Genomic DNA, 17477 nt, shown 5'->3' on the forward strand with positions numbered 1-17477 from the left:
TGTATGCTCATTAACTCCTGTATGGGATAAGCGTTATTTAATACAGGACTTTAGTTAATGTTGCAGTGGAAATGAATAGATATGTGATGCTCATGGTTTATGTCTGAAAGTTGTTCCCTTGTTATTGCCGTTCGTTGGGAATTCCCACGATAACCTCACAGACAGTTCTCTTTGTTATTCAGATGGGCCGCTTTTTTGTTTTACATAAGCACACATTAGAATGAGTGTGTGTTTGGATGTGTTTGTTCCTAGGCATTTATGAGTACTCACGTAGATACACATACACATATATATATATATATAGCCTCACAGTGTTTGTACACATTTGGAAAGAAAGATGGTTTACTCCCTCTCTTCTCCTCCCTCTATGTCTTGTTTCCACTCTTGTAAATCCACACACCCCCAACAGATTCTCTGACTCAGTGCCACACACACACTTACGCAGACATAAACCGCAGCAGATATACACATGCATTGGCATAAACTGCAAAGCACTCACTGGGGTAAACACACAATTCTGTCCTTTTGTAAGGGTCTCTCTCTCTCTCTCTCTCTCTCTCTCTCTCTCTCTCCCTCCCCCCCCCCTCTCTCTCCCTTCACTCTTTCTCTGTCTCTCTTGCACTCACTCACACACACACACACACACACATGACAACATCTCTGATGGTCTGCTCTGCTGCAGGGGATTCACATGATTGTTCCACAGACTCGAATGGTTCTTGAATAAAAAGGGTGTGTGTGTGTGTTCATTCAGTCTTACACAGATGTGAAGTTCTTCAGCACAGCTCAGAATTCAGAATCATGGTGTCTCATTTCCTTACTGTAATAGGGTGTGTGTGTGTGTGTGTGTGTGTCCTAATTAGTAAACCTTCTCATACTATTTCTTCATGACATTCAGTGTGACCTCATCACCCAGCCAAATCCTGCCAAGTGTGTACACTCTCCACCCTGTGTGTGTGTGTGTGTGTGTAGGCATGGCTTGAGCTTGTGCTCGTAATTACGCCATGCTGATTTGCTTTGTTGGAAGCCCCTTACCAGTACCCTCTGGTTTCATCAGTGCTCTTTTGGTGTCTGGCAGCACTTTCTCTAGCTCAGTCCCAGTCCTGTAAATTTCTCATTTCTAATCCCTATCTCTCAGCCATCCTCCCACTATTCTGCTGCACAGCAAACTAAATCAATAAGCCTGTATGTTTAATATGCCTTGTTCTACACGCATCCCTTTGTGTTGAAGCGATATGATTCAGTATACCAGACAATATGGATCCTGACCAGACAAGGGATAACGAGGACCAGAATGCAACCGCTCACGCTTCAGATTGTGACTGGGAAGTGTCTAATGGTTCTTTTTGTACATCCATGCTTCGGCACTTCTGAGGAAGATAGAGCTGTTTGCCCCTGAGAGGGGCAGAAAGCCATGTCAGTATGTTTCAGAGGTGCCAAAAGGGCGGCCATTTAATCTGTCAAGCATTCCTTAAAGTGGAGATGCAACAGTATCATAGATCATACACACGTTTATCCTAGAGCTGTGAAATTCCTTTAAGCATTGCAGTGGTGATGGTGGCTTAGTGGTTAAGATGTTGATCTACTGTTCAGAAGGTTGTTCAGAAGACCCTTTAACCCTCAACTGCTTGTATGTATGAGAGAAATGTCAGTCACTCTGGATGATCGCATCTGCTGTACACCTTACATCTAACGTAATGGACTAGAATTTGTCTTAGATTTAGCATATGTATGTATTTAAATGGCACTCACAGCTCTGATCATGACCTTGGGTTGTGTTCTGTCCAGAGTTTTACATGTTCTTAAAGCAAGGTTTCCTCCCAGCCACAAAAACATGCGAGAAGGTGGACTGGCATCTGTCCAGAGTGTAGGGTCTTACCTTGTGCCCAGTTTCTCTGGGATTAAATCAAGATATACTGTGATACTGACCAATTTAAAGAGATTATGGATGGATGGATGGATGGATGGATGGATTAAAAGGATGGATCGATGTATGATTGTATGATTGAATGAATTGATTGGATGGGTGGATGGATGGGTAGACAAATGAATGGATGGATTGTTTGATGAATGAATGAATGGGTTGAATGACTGGATTTGATGAATGGATGGATGGATAAATGGATGGGTCGATGTATGAATGAATTGATTGGATGGATGGATGGATGGATGGGTAGATAGATAAATGGATTGATGGATAGGTGGATGGATGGACCGACGGAAGGATGGATGGATGGACAGACGGGACCGACGGATAGATGAATGGATGGGTAGATAGATAAATGGATAAATGAATGGATTTGAGGAATGGATGAATAAATGGATGAATGAATCCCTTACATGTTGATGAGCTTGTGAACTTTATACATAATGCCATTATAATTAGCAATGTAGTTTTTCTTTAATTTAAATAATTAAGGATTATTAAGTGCCTACTGAGAATTGTTACTCAATATATAATAATTTTTATAAATTAAGTAGGAAGTAGATGCACAAGTGTTGCGTATAATATGTGAAAATAAAGCATGATGTAAACGACGGGTATTTATTGAAACATTTTTATAAATTTCACATTCATTCGGTCAGCTATTCGTTAGGAAATGCATATTTTCAGAATTTTGCTTTGTTGAACAAATGTGACAAAATCAGAATGTTAATTAAATATTCAATTAAATAATTAAAAAGGGAAATAATGCTGTGGCTGACCTAATGCCACCCTCACACGACTAAACAAATGTGACCGAATTAGCTCTGTACTGAAGCCAGCGGATGATCCTCTCCAATTCAGCTGCCCACAGTCATTCATTAGCTCTCAAAGCCTTTTAAATGCCATGCTCCGCTACACAGCTATGAAGTCATGTTTGGACGGTCAGAAATTGCGAACGGCTGTGCCACCGCGGTATCCAATCCCTTGAAATTATTGTTGGCACTTTAAATGCACACAGATGTCACAATAGTCATCCCTGTTCATTGTCTAGAAGAGAATCTGTGCTATTCAGTGAACGTGGGGGGAAAGAATTAAAAGCATAACTTGATCTTTGGCTCTGTGACACTTTCAAACATTTTCTGCCTGTTTGTTCAGGTGCACGCATTGTATCCTGACTGGTCTTGTTGTGTTCCAGGCCAGAGATGACATCTTAAATGGCTCCCACCCAGTGTCCTTCGATAAGGCGTGCGAGTTCGGTGGAATCCAGGCACAGATCCAGTTCGGTCCCCATGTGGAGCACAAACACAAGCCCGGATTCCTAGAGTAAGCCTCTGTGTGTGAACAGGCTGCTACTGCGGCCTTTAACACACACACACACACACACACTGTCAGTCCAAAGTAAGGCTGTAAAGCTTAAGGGTTCACATAAAAGCATGCTGGACCTGCTTGTCTCATATCACCACATGTGTTCTGAAGAAAAGTGCTGTCAGGGTGTAAAGATCTGCCATCTTGACTTTTTTGCAGCCTGAAGGAATTCCTGCCCAAAGAGTATATTAAACAGCGAGGAGCTGAGAAGAGGATCTTTCAGGTTTGTTCTGCTTTACGCTGTTGGAGCACTTGTAAAAGTACAGTGGTGTTTGGAACCGTTTGGTTTGTTCAGTGCTAAACTTTAATGAAGCATTCGCTTATGAGCAGAGCAGGCAATGAGAAGCACAGAATCATTACGATTAAGCAAATTAATGGCTGATTAAAAGATTTGCAGTCTAATGAGCGCTCGGTTTCATGATGCGTGAGAAAAGCATGTTGAGCCGAATTTGTGGATCTGTAGTGCGCTTCTTTTTTTTTTTCCTTTTTAAAATGTCCTCTTTTTGGCTCGTAGGAACACAAAAGCTGCGGTGAGATGACGGAAATCGAGGCGAAGGTGAAATACGTGAAGCTCGCCCGGTCCCTGAGAACATACGGAGTGTCCTTTTTCTTGGTGAAAGTAAGACACGATGATGTACTAGATATACATTGTGTGTCAGTGTGTGTGTGTGTGTATATGTATGTGTGTGTATATATATATATATATATATATATATATGTATATGTGTTTAATCCCCTTGGTGCTCTTAGTACCTAACAAGTGGCCACCAGAAGCACACGTATTTATTCGAGAATGCTTTCCCAAAGCTAAGAAGCTCTCCATGCAGTTTCCACAAAATGACTCTTAAACACAATAACCAACAAGTGCTGCATTATGAGTGTTTTTTTTTTTTTTTTTTAAAGTAGGAGTAGTAGGAGAGGAATGTAATTTCGTAACATTGCAAAAAAATAAAAATATTGCAAAAACTTTGTAGGAAAGGCTTGGAGTTAGCAACTCGCGCATGCAGAGCCAGAACAAAGGCAAAGTTAGGATTGCAGTAAGTCACACATCTTCAGAATATTCAATATGTGCGCTATTATCTCTTAAATGTTGCCATTAAATCCTGTGCTGTTGTCAGAATAAGGTTTATTAAAGTCTCAGTGAGGGAGAGATTTCAGGTCATTAGTGGTCTGCTGCAAAGCCCAGGGCCATACGTAAATTGCTATGAAAGGGCTTTCTGCAGACTCATTACACTTACGCTGAAAATGCATCTATTTATTTATTTATGCAGAAAGAAAATCCAACTGAGGCTGAAAGTCTTGCTTTCAGTGGCCCTGAGTAGATCATACTAACGGACATTAGAAAAGGAGACAGCAATAAAAGATGGCAATAATCGCTGAACATAAAGAGACTTTAATTGACAGAATGAAATAAACCATAAAACTCCAGTCATGCCAGAAACGCCCTGTGCCCTCGTCTGCTAAGGACAATGTGGCTATTTTTAAAAATCCGTATTCATCTTTAACAAAAAAGCATGCCCTTGAATGTGAGTTGCATTGTTTAAATACACAAACAATATATTACAAGTCCATTCTTTATTTAAAAACTCTTGAAGTTTAATAAATAGGCTGAAGGGAAACTTGTTTGAGAGATATTTTGGACATGTTACTGGCCCTTTTGTGTGGCAGCAGAATGACATTCACTCTGAGGTGTCCAGGCTTTAGTTTGCGTGCGCGTGTGTGTGTGTGTGTGTGTGTGTGTGTGTGTGTGTACACGAGCTTGAAGTTCCCCTGGGTTGCCACTGCATTGCAGATGGGATGCCGCCCAGGGCATGGTAAAGGGCAAGAGGAATATTCCTAGTGGAATAGTTACTGCCTGATGTCCACCGGAGGATGAGGAAAGCTTTAATTTAACCCTTTTTACCAGTACACTTGTGTTCCTTTGTGCTGACATTGGACATTTTTATGGTTCCAACGATTTTTATTAGCAAGGAATGACAATTAGTACAATATAATATAAACAATGTAACTCTTCAAAAACACGATTAACAAATCTAGTGGAAAATACAGACCAGAGTCACATAGTGCTATACCTTTAACACAACAACTAAATATGAAGACCAAAAACAAAAAAAACCCAAAGAGGGTATCAGTCAGGGGGCAGACTCTGCAGAGAATTAAAGTATTTGACAAATGGCAGCCATCTTTTGGCAAATTTTGTAAGATTACCTCTAATAGAATATCGTATTTTTTCCAATTTTAAAAAGGACATAACATCTTTAAGCCATTGTGATATAGTTGGTGGTCTGGAGGGCTTCCGAAGAATCAACAGGCGGCGCCTGGCAATCAATGATGTGAAAGCTAAAATATCTAACTGCATCTTATCATGCTTGAATAAATCCAATGGCACTCCAAAAATTGCTACACCAGGGCAGACACCAATATTAATATTAAGAATTTCTGACATAGTCATGAAGTAATCACACCAGAACCCCTGCAGCGTCGGACATAGGAAGAACATGTGACTTAAATTGCAAGGTGATTGGTGACATCTGTCTCAGCTCTCACTGATACTGGAGCAAAATTTTGCTAGTCTAGCTTTTGAAAACTGAACTCTGTAAAAGGTTTTAATTTTTGCTTTAATTCCAACAATGCCGAGTTTGACAAGAGGGAGAAGGTGATTATAAATTTGACCTACCAAAGTTGGTGCTTTAATAGTATCGGACATTTTTTAATCAGTGTAAACAAACGAATTATTTTATAGCCACGAGTCTGATATAAAATTATTCAGGACACTCTTGGCTTTCACTGTTGGCTCTGGTATTATAACCTTACACAGAATTTTAGTGGTTGAAGATAACTTATGGCCAGGCATCTTACAGAGAAGAAATGGGTCTGATATCGCCATTTATTTTAAAGAACAAAACAGTCATATGGGGGTGTTTTGGTTCATGAATGTATTGCCCCTAGTAGACTACATAAAAACAGAGATAAAATTCCCTGAGCGTTTATTTTCATGAGCTGTTTAGCACCACTGTGGAGTGTGACATGATAAAGAAAGTCAATTCTGAACACCAACGAAACAGGCAGAAATTGTATTTTTGGCACTGCTAAAGAAATAAATAGAGTTAAATAACCCCAGGGTGGGGAAAAAAAAGATAAATTCATTAGCTAGCTCACCAGTGGAATCTCCAGCTTGGTCCAGTGCTGTTAAAACATAAGTGACTGAAAAGAAAAGATTAGTTTAGGGATTTAATCCAGATTAAAGACTAAAGGAAAGGGACAAGTATGTGAATTATTTGTTTACTGATTTGTCCACGTCTGAATGAGTCTGGGTTAGTGAAGAAAAGTGGTTTTGTGTCTGTTATCTTATATACTGTATAGTCTTCATTGTCTGAAATGTCTTGAGACATTGTGCTAAAACTGTGTGATTTGTTCACTAACAGGAGAAGATGAAGAGCAAGAACAAGCTGGTCCCACGGTTGCTGGGAATAACCAAAGAGTCTGTAATGCGGGTGGACGAGAGGACCAAAGACGTAGTGCAGGAGTGGCCCTTGACCACAGTGAAAAGATGGGCAGCATCCCCCAAGAGTTTCACATTGGTATGCAAGCCTGCGCTGGGTTCGCCCCTGCTACAAGCACTTCTGCTGGGCTTCGTCTTTCTTTATATTCTCATTTAGGATTCCTGAGTCTGCATGGTTTAGATATTTCCTAACCGCAGCATACTGCTTAGGCGGTTTGTCCTTATCTGTAGTAGTGCCACTGATGAGACTCCACTCAAAGGATATTTGCATTCGGAATATTAGCAGTCAGTGTAAAGTTGACAGATTTTCTCTAAGGCACATTTGACAGCACGATTAAATTGAATGCATTGTTGGACATTGGCCAAGGTTTCCAGAAATGAGCTTTGAACAATGATCACTTTGAGCTGAAGGTCAAATTACAGGGAGCAGTAGGAAGGTCCTGATGCTCTGGCCTTCAAAGGTTTTAAAAAAAGAACACGAGTGCACGTTGTTGGCGCTCTCGCATTCAGTGTGCGCCAGGTATATAGGATTTCTTCAGGATTTACTATATATATATATATATATATATATATATATATATATATATATATATATATATATATATATATATATATATATATATATATATATAAATACTACTTAATAAAATATGAGTGGTGGATAAATTGTGAATTAAATCATCATTGCTTCGCATGTTAAAACCACCCGTATACTTGTATCCATTTTATAAAGCGTGTTGTTAAATGTTTAGCATGCACTTACATGGTCTTTATCTTGACTTTATTAGTGAGATTTAATGTGTGTGCGTGGGTGGGGGTGTGCTTGCTTCTTAAAGGACTTTGGTGAATACCAAGAGAGCTACTATTCTGTTCAGACTACAGAAGGAGAGCAAATCTCCCAACTTATTGCGGGATACATAGACATCATCCTTAAAAAGGTAAGCGCGCTAAGCTTCCCTTCATGTTTCCTCGTGAGACAATGTAAGCTACAGCCAGATTACGCGTGAGACTCATGCTGATGTCGGGGTTTTACAGAAACAGAGCAAAGACCGCTTCGGTTTGGACGGCGACGAAGAGTCCACCATGCTGGAAGAATCAGTTTCACCAAAGAAGTACGTTTTCTTTTTACACTAGGATGATAGGCATTTGACGTGCCTTAATACTGACTTTGCTTTGTAATGACTTAAGTGTAATTCAACCCTGTGTTGATTGTTATGATCATTTAAAATTGGCAGAAGAGCCCGAGTGGTGGTGAAGAAACGGACAAACTGGCACACATTAGCCATGTCTAATCACACACAAGAGAGAGGGCTTTTCTTTTATTCTGCCCTTGAGAAGGGTGTAGCTCACAGTGACATGGCTGTATTATTATTTCTCTCAAACTGCAAAATCATCAGGATGACTTCAATTAAGAGATCCAGTTCCTTGAAGCGATATGGGATGGAGAGAGAGAGACAGACAGAGAGAGAGTGTGCATGTGTATGAGTGCTTCATTTCTCTGTCTCTCCCTGCAGCATGCTTTTTATCCATTCTGGGCTCTGGCTCTGACAGAATCAGATCTACAGATGGGCTTGCTCTTTTTCGGTTGTTACAGGAGATGGCATGTTGCATCACTGCCTCGTAGCCTCCTGCATTAGACGCCGGTGCAGCCATGTCTGTCCATGTTCAAATCCAAAAATTGAGGCTTCTCACAATGAGCTGTAATTAAGCAATAGAGCCTGGGGTGCCTGTTTACAACAGGAGACTGCTGTACTGCTCATTAATTCTCCATTGCTTTAAAAGTCTGTGCAGAATTGGTGCCGCTCTTGTTGTAGCGGTGCATTAGGGTCTATATGTTCTGCACTTGTTTGGGAATATGATGCATGCTTGCATGTCTGCAGGTCTACTATCTTGCAGCAGCAGTTTAACCGTGTAGGCAGAGTGGAACACGGGTCAGTGGCACTGCCCGGCATCATGCGCTCGGGTTCGGTCGGCGGCCCGGACGCTATTAACATGGGCACCATGCCTGCTCCTCAGCAGCAGATCACTATGGGACAGATGCACAGAGGACACATGCCTCCACTGGTGAGATGCTCACACTCCACACACACACGTTTGATTTGACTGTCAAATGCAGGGCGTGTGTGTAACCCTGTCTCTTGTACCGTGTTTTGCGTCATCAGAGCCTGGCGCAGCAAGCGCTTATGGGCACCATAAACAGCAGCATGCAGGCAGTACAGCAGGCTCAGGCGGACCTCGGTGAGGTGGACAACCTGCCACCATTGGGACAGGATAGGGTGAGTATACACCGGCGTTCTGCCAGATAGCAGTAAACACACGAACAGAATAAAACTTATGTGTATTTGATAAAGCGGAATAATTTCACCTCGGCTTTGTAGTGAATTGTAAAGAGAAATGAATTCTGTACGATGCACAGTGACGGTACAAACGTCTTTGTGTGTTGCTTTTCAGAAAAGGATTTTAATTTGATGAAATTTCATTCTACAGAATTTACGAGTTATTTACATTACATCCATTCTTTAAAATTTTGGAGACATTTTCAAACCTTTTGGCTAAAGACCCTTTTGCGTGTGTAATATAATATAAAACAGCACATAAGGAAAATAATAATAATTCTACTACTACTAATAGTAATAAATGCAATAGAATTGAGCAGTCAATTCTAGGATTTAAAAAAATATATTTATGATGATGTAATTGTAATTTCTTTATACATTACATTATGTTTATATATTAATAAAGGCATATATCTTTTGAAATGAAATGGAAGTCCAAGAATTTCCAGCAGGTGAATTTTACAGGTTTCATGATATCAGGCACAATGTCAGGGGTCTGCCCAGGGCTGGTGTGTCTACAGCTTTTTCCATTGCAAGTGTTCAAGTATTGTTTGAAAAGCAAGCTGGGTTGATTTAGCTGTGTTTAATCAGGTGTGACTGCTGCATAGTCGAAATAACCTGGAGGCACTTTAGGGATAAGATGAAAACCCCTGCCCTATATCCTCAACATGTACAGAGAGAATAGCAAGCTATTTGGTGTCTGTCTTACCACGTGGTATTACACTGGCTTTTTAAAACTGAACTTTTGTTGCTTAATAAAGGATACATGTTCATTATTATTATTATTGTTGTTGTTGTTGTTGTTATTATTATTATGATAAATATCATAATAATAATAATAACAAAAAATAATAAATGCATGTCAATTGTAGATTTAAAAAAATTATATTGTAATTTTCTAATATATTAAATTATATTTATATATTAAAGGCATATATTTTTTAAATGAAATGGAAGTAAAAGGATTTCTTCCATTATTATTATTATTATTAATAATAATAATAATAATAATAATAATAAAATAGATGTAAATTCTAAGATTTTTAAAAAAATATTACATGTAATTTTCTTGTATTAAATTATATTTATAGAATAATAAAGGCATATATTTTTTAAATGAAATGGAAGTAAAAGGATTTCTTTCATTATTATTATTCATAATAATAATACATCATTATTTTCATGATTTATCATGATTATTTTTTTATTTACTTTCATATTAAATGTCAAATATCTAATTAAGCATTAGCAATAATTATACAGTTTTCGGGTTAATAAATTAAACATTTTCTTACCCTTTAAACGTTACTCCCGGGTATATCTGAGCTCATGCTTCTCCCTCTCATGGGGTTTCTCTGTAGTTTTATTTTAAGTAAATAATTTGTAGCAGTAACCCTAAGCTTTAACGAACAAGTAATAAATTTCCGACGTGTTGGGTTAATGATCTGATACTAATCCGTCGTGTTATTGCTATAAAGCCCGTGCCATCTGTAGAAAACTAAAACGATGGGCTTATTAATATTTAAAGGCGTTCCAGTTCGATGTAGTTAACATCCAAATGACGTTTGTTAAGGAATTTGGCAGCCCTGATGTTTTCCAGTCTCTCTTTGTGCCTCCTTTACAAAATCTATTGCCTGGCAGTTTATTTCCTGACTCAGTGATCCTGATGCAGAGCAGACTCCCCTCCCTCCGACATGTTAGTGATGTGAATGTGAGAGCCTCGAAATGTTCATTTTATCCAAAATGATAAGTCATGCTGATAAACACAGCAGTGATGAAGTGCAGTGTGGAGCTCAGCCCGTGAAAATAAGTCTATAGTGTAAACAATAATCTGGGAGATATATTTTTTTTTAATAGATTGCTGATCATCATGTCTCACTCCTTTTCTAAAAGGCATCCAGGGTTTGGGTTCAGAATAAAGTGGATGAATCCAAGCACGAAATCCATTCGCAAGTCGACGCCATCACTGCCGGAACCGCCTCCGTCGTCAATCTTACTGCAGGTAAACTCGCACAAGAGCTGATCAGAACAGCTGGATTATCCTGTTTCTCTCATTTCCGGTGTTTGTTTCTACATTTACAGCATTTAGCAGAAACCCTTTCTCATTTTTATACAGCTGAGCAATTTGACATTTAAGGGCCTTGCTCAAGGGCCCAGTAGTGGCAGCTTGGTGGACCTGGGATTCGAACTCACAAGTAATGAGTAATCCCATAACACTTTAACCACTAAGCTACCAAAAATGCTTGTTTCTCTGTTTAGATGCTTTTCTTGTACCAGCAGATAGATTGTGTTTCTTTATGGCCCCGGATGAATCCAAAAATCATTTTTGTTAAGGATGCAGAAAAATGCTGGTGGTGTAAAAGATGAAACTCTCGCAGCTCGAATATCAACACATGCCTTCTTCCAGTCCACATCAAGGACACAGTCAGGAAGCAGACACTCTTCATTTGCACTAATAAATATTTCTGTTCATGAAGGAATATTGAGTGCAGTGTCCTGAAGCTGATCTGTTTGGCATGATCCTGGCTTTTGGAGGCAGGCCATGTGGGCACCAGCCAGATATCTGCTGGAGTTAATCTCTGTATGCCATCTGTTTGATAGGCCAAAGATCTGCCTGCTAGCTATCAGAAATGTCAGCACTTTTTATTTCCTCCAAAATCCTCATATCTGTTGCTCTCTGTTCTTGTCAGAAATGTGTGTTTGAATGAGAAGCAGTGATGCTAAGTGTATGTATTTGTGTGTGTCGCTCATCATCACAATATTTATACTCAGTAATTATATGTATTAGGATATCGTTATATGTAATAGTATTATGAGATACACTAGCATGAGAAAATTCCTACACTAGGAAAATTAAACTACAATTAAACTAAACGAATGTTCCAGCGTTTTGAAAATAACCTTTATTCACGCTACGTATAATCGTTTGTAGTTCAACACATTTTTCTCTGCTCAGAAATTCACTTTACTCAAAAGACGCGTATAATGGAAGTTGACCAGGGAAGTTATGCAAAACAGGTAGAATTTCTGAAATTTAGATTTTAAACACTACAGAAAATGACATCTTGGCAAACGATATACCAAATTCTAGTCATATTGGTTTACTGTTTCTTATTATAAGATTATAATAAACCAAAAATAAGACTCTTAATGCTTATTTCTAGGGCAGAACTTTTTAAGCATTACATTTCCTTTACATATTCTATTGGCAGATAATTTAGCTGTTTTCTAGAAACGAAAAGTGAAATATGTCTAGAAATAGGATTCATAATCTGAGATTAGGTTTATTTTGTAATAGGAAATGCTAGATCTATTCTGTATATTAACTTGCCAGTATGGTATTTTATTGAAATAAAATAATATACTACAATTCAAAGCTGGCCCTGTGGATCTGATATGAGAGAAATCCAGTGGCAAAAGGACAAGTAACTAGAATTTTCAGTGCTGCTTTGCTCCAGCTATTCCCTCTATTACTGTTTTAATGAGTGTTCTTAGTCCAGAAACTCCTGGAACTGTTTAACTGGTGACTGCGAAAGCCATAGTGTCTGATTCATATTATTTTCATACCATCAAACCATCCTTGTGTCCTGTAGATGGGTGTGGAGTCATCAGGGAATAGACCACTCCTATCAGGATGGAAATGTTCGCTAATAGTGATGTCAAGATATGGAGAAAAATATGTAAGAAAAAAAAAAATAAGGTAGAAGTGGAGTGAAGAAGAAAGCCACTGTTTTCTGGCACATGTGCAGCAGATGCAGTGGATGGAGATTAAGTTCAGATTAAAATGACCCCCTTTTTTTGTTGTTTTTCTTTCTCCAGTTTTTAAACCTTTCTGCTTTAAGGATAAAATGACCCCGAAAATCATTTGTGTAATATGAATATAAAAATTTCGATTGCTTTCTATCCTTGTCTGAAACTCAAGGTGACCCTACAGACACTGACTACACAGCTGTAGGCTGCGCCATCACCACCATCTCCTCCAACCTGACGGAGATGTCGAAGGGTGTGAAGCTGCTGGCGGCTCTCATGGAGGATGAAGTGGGCAGTGGGCAGAGGCTAATGGGAGCAGCCAGGACTCTAACCGGGGCAGTATGTGACCTGCTCAGGGCTGTGGAGCCGGCGTCTGGAGAGGTGTATACACACACACACACACACACACACACACAGTTAGACAGTCCGCTGTTGGCTCAGATTTGTAACACTGCTGTGAATATTTTAGCCTAGGCAGACGGTGCTGACAGCAGCAGGTAGCATCGGACAGGCTAGCGGAGACCTGCTGCGCCACATCGGAGAGGGAGAGACCGACGAGAGATTCCAGGTTTGTGCGCTATTGGTGGTTGTTTTTGGTGTTCGTGCATATAAATTAGGATGTACAGCAACAGAATCACGCGTAAACATAAATGATAGCTCGCTCTCCGTCTCGTTTTACAGGACATCATGATGAACCTGGCCAAAGCGGTGGCCAATGCTGCTGCACTGCTGGTGCTGAAGGCAAAGAATGTAGCACAAGTGGCCGAGGACACGGCGCTGCAGAACCGTGTGATAACTGCTGCCACGCAGTGCGCCCTCTCAACCTCACAGCTAGTGGCCTGCACCAAGGTAGGATGGCATACTACGGCTTTTTATTTGCATGGTGAGAGAGAGACACCGGTCACTGTGATCAGTCAGGATGGGTTGATGGATTAGTGCGTTCATAGATGAGTGATTGGTGTATGAATGATGAATGGATGCAGATATGCATGTGGATTGACAGGTTGCTATGTATATGGATGCTGTACATGGATAGTAGAAGATGGATGGATGGATGATCGGATGGATGGTCGGATGGATGATTAGATGATGGATGGATGGATGGATGATTAGATGGATGGATAATTAGATGGATGATTGGATGGATGGGTGATTGGATAGATGGATGATTAGATGGATGGATTTATGGATGATTAAATGGATTGATGATTGAATGGATGGATGATTAGATGGATGGATTTATGGATGATTAAATGGATTGATGATTGGATGGATGGATGGATAAGTAGATGGATGATTAGTTGGATGGATGGATGGATGGATGATTGGATGGATGGATGATTAGATGGATGGATTTATGGATGATTAAATGGATTGATGATTGGATGGATGGATGGATAAGTAGATGGATGATTAGATGGATGATTGGATGGATGGATGATTAGATGGATGGATTTATGGATGATTAAATGGATTGATGATTGGATGGATGGATGATTAGATGGATGGATTTATGGATGATTAAATGGATTGATGATTGGATGGATGGATGGATGATTAGATGGATGATTGGATGGATGGGTGATTGGATAGATGGATGATTAGATGGAAGGATTTATGGATGATTAAATGGATTGATGATTGGATGGATGGATGGATGGATGGATACCTGAACCCATCATAAAAATAAGCAAAGAATACTACATGAAATAATGACATTGCAGACAATATAACTTTGTATTGTTTTATTTTAAGTTGTTTAAGCAGTGCAATTTTTCTACACTACATGAGTTTTTAAATTATTGGCACCCTTACGGTTTACGCTGTATTATATCTCCCCTGGAGAGAATGACCACAGTGAATCTGTTATCTAATATCTAACAAGGTTGGAGAGCAGTTAGTACAGGTCTATAAACATCGGTTTGTTTTTTGTTTTGAAGGTTCTTCATTTTTTCACTGATAAAGTGATTTTACTTGTGTGGCACGTACACCCAAGATAAGCAAAATAAATTGTTTATTTTGTTTCAGTGGACATTATGAATTTTTATGTGCAATGTTTTATGCAGTCCTTTTTCCTAATCTTAAGGCCTTCATAGTTTTGGATGGATGTCACTGTATATGGAGGGGATAGATGGATAGGTCGGTGGATGGATGGGTGAATAAATGCATAGATGGGTGGATGGATGGTCAGATAGAGGGTTGGGTGGATGGATTTATAGATTGTCTGCATGGATGGATAGATGGACATGTACTGTAGATGGGTTGGGTGGATGGATTAATGGGTGGTTTGGTTGGATGGATGGTCAGATAGAGGATTAGGTGGATGGAGTTATAGATTGTCTGCATGGACAGATAGATGGTTGGATGGACGGATGGACATATGGAAGGATGGGTGGATGGATAGATGGATCGATGGATGGTAGGGTATACAGAAGGATGTAAGGCTGACTGGATGGATACATGGGTGGATATCATGCATCCAATGACACACATACAGTACATGCACAATTGAGTAAGAGAAGTTTCATTGCTAGAAAAGCCAAAGCTCTGCAACAATTAAAATGAAGATAATCTGTAGTCATTGATCCTTATTCTCTCTCTAACAGCAGCAGAATGGCATTAATGTTGCATTTTCCCTGTTTATTTGAGGTGGTGAGCCCCACCATCAGCTCACCCGTGTGTCAGGAGCAGCTGGTGGAAGCAGGCCGGCTGGTGGAGCGCTCTGTGGAGCTGTGTGTTAAAGCGTGCCATGCTGCCTCTGATGAAGCCGAGCTGCTTCGGCAGGTGAATGGAGCGGCCGGCACGGTCAGCCTGGCACTGAGTGACTTGCTTCAACATGTGCGCCACTACGCCAGTTGTGGTGAACCCATCGGCCGCTATGACCAGGCCACTGATACCATCATGACAGTCACTGAGAGTATCTTCACCTCTATGGGAGATGCAGGTGAGATCCTGAGACCCTGATATGTACAGTATTTGTAATAAGGAGATATGACAGCTTTAAAATATCTCTGTTTGCAGATGATGATGTTTATCGCCATGAAATAACCCAGCAGCTGTACAAGTGTTAGATTGATTTTGGGAAACATCTTTAATACCATTTTAGCTTTTACTAGTTCAAAAGTGCAGTTTACTAAAATTTAGCTGGAACGTTTTAAAGCCACCTTTTTTTAATAATGTAAACATTTATATCAATACATTATAATGATCTTGATTCAATTTCCTTTTCACAGTATGCCACCAATTGTCATGTCAGGGTAAAAGGCCAGTGGCTTTCTGAAGCCCATTCAGACAGATGGTCTAAATTACAGTCAGAAAATAGATTTCATGACTCGAAGGGTTTATTTAAAAAGGAAATTTCATTGTGGACTGTGATACAATGATACACCGCGGGTCAGTGAAATCATTTATACAGCCCTTCCAACTAAAGCGTATCTGTGTTGTGGTTTAAAAGGATAAATATTGTTTTAGCTTTTCCGTTCTCAGCTTTGCATGACAAAGGAATACATCACTAACACATTCCCAAAGAGACCCCAGTCACTTTCCGGCATTTTCCTTTGATCCGCTTTCTCAATATACAAAAAGACATATCTGATGTTGCATAAAGTTGAATCGCAACCGTTTCAGATATAAAGTCGAGCAGCAGAGCTTTCAGGTGGAAATAATGCAGAGAATCATGCATTTAAGGCATGTCTTACACCCTGATATAGATACCTGCTGATGAATAATGAACACGAGTAGATACACCTGATCTATCATTACACCTTATCTAGTTTGGTTCAAGTCTTCAGTGTTATTGACTTTCTTGGTGTGCTCGGAATTTTTCATCTCTGTTAGACACTGGAGGTTTTTAGGCTGTGGTTTCTATTACCTTACCTGAGGACAGGTTCTGCTGTGAATGCTGTGTGTTTAACTCTGAGCTGTTTATTATGGTATGGCCATAAGGCATAAAGCTGTGCAACATCCAGGCCACTTCATACTTGTGGGGTTGTTGGACATGTAATATAAAACCACTACACAGCTCCAGATCTGGTCTCAATCAAGTCAGCTTGCTTTGAAACATTAAGAGAAAACACATGGCATGAATCCTCGAGTCAAACTTGAGGTCTGGTCACTGGAATTCCAGTAAAACAATTACTGTAAAAGTGCATCGGATCAGCTGAGAAGATCTGTAAGGTTTAGCATTTAAACAGAGGAGGAAAAGAACATTTCACAGAGCCAGTACCTGTCTGTCTGTCTGTCTGTGCACCTTCTCTATATGCTACAGTAGAGAAGAAATATAAATACTGACCAAAAAAAAGGCTGAAACAAAATCACAAATCTCTAGGAAATTCGAGAACCGTGGTTTTAACATACTGTATTTTCACACTTATAAAACAACAGGATCTCTCTCTCTCTCTCTCTCACTCACACACACATACATCCTTCCTTTGATCCCAGCATCTGTGATTTTATTTCTGGATCTATGTAGGTGTCTACAGCATATATAGGCGACGAGCGGTTGCAGTGAGAAATGTTCCTGAATCGATAGTGTACATCAGGTCACATGTCAGCTTTTGTTAAGCGTCGCTCCTGCAGCTTTTGATTCTCAGGAGCA

The 17477-nt window shown here is 39.7% G+C and overlaps 1 protein-coding gene across 3 annotated transcripts in view; it reads left to right on the plus strand.

Annotated features, from left to right (window-relative positions):
- tln2b (talin 2b) overlaps positions 1 to 17477 on the plus strand; it is a 131573-nt gene that overhangs the window by 64939 nt on the left and 49157 nt on the right. For all 3 annotated transcript variants that reach the window (XM_058407501.1, XM_058407503.1, XM_058407502.1), the window contains exons 8-20: positions 3123 to 3250; positions 3452 to 3515; positions 3807 to 3911; positions 6718 to 6873; positions 7631 to 7732; positions 7830 to 7906; positions 8675 to 8858; positions 8957 to 9070; positions 11024 to 11132; positions 13053 to 13261; positions 13350 to 13448; positions 13562 to 13729; positions 15530 to 15824. In XM_058407501.1, coding sequence (XP_058263484.1) covers positions 3123 to 3250; positions 3452 to 3515; positions 3807 to 3911; positions 6718 to 6873; positions 7631 to 7732; positions 7830 to 7906; positions 8675 to 8858; positions 8957 to 9070; positions 11024 to 11132; positions 13053 to 13261; positions 13350 to 13448; positions 13562 to 13729; positions 15530 to 15824 — 1810 coding nt within the window. The remainder of the gene's footprint in view (positions 1 to 3122; positions 3251 to 3451; positions 3516 to 3806; positions 3912 to 6717; positions 6874 to 7630; positions 7733 to 7829; positions 7907 to 8674; positions 8859 to 8956; positions 9071 to 11023; positions 11133 to 13052; positions 13262 to 13349; positions 13449 to 13561; positions 13730 to 15529; positions 15825 to 17477) is intronic.

This window comes from Hemibagrus wyckioides, linkage group LG14 (genome assembly GCF_019097595.1).
Source record: "Hemibagrus wyckioides isolate EC202008001 linkage group LG14, SWU_Hwy_1.0, whole genome shotgun sequence".
In the NCBI taxonomy this organism is placed as follows: Eukaryota; Metazoa; Chordata; class Actinopteri; order Siluriformes; family Bagridae; genus Hemibagrus; species Hemibagrus wyckioides.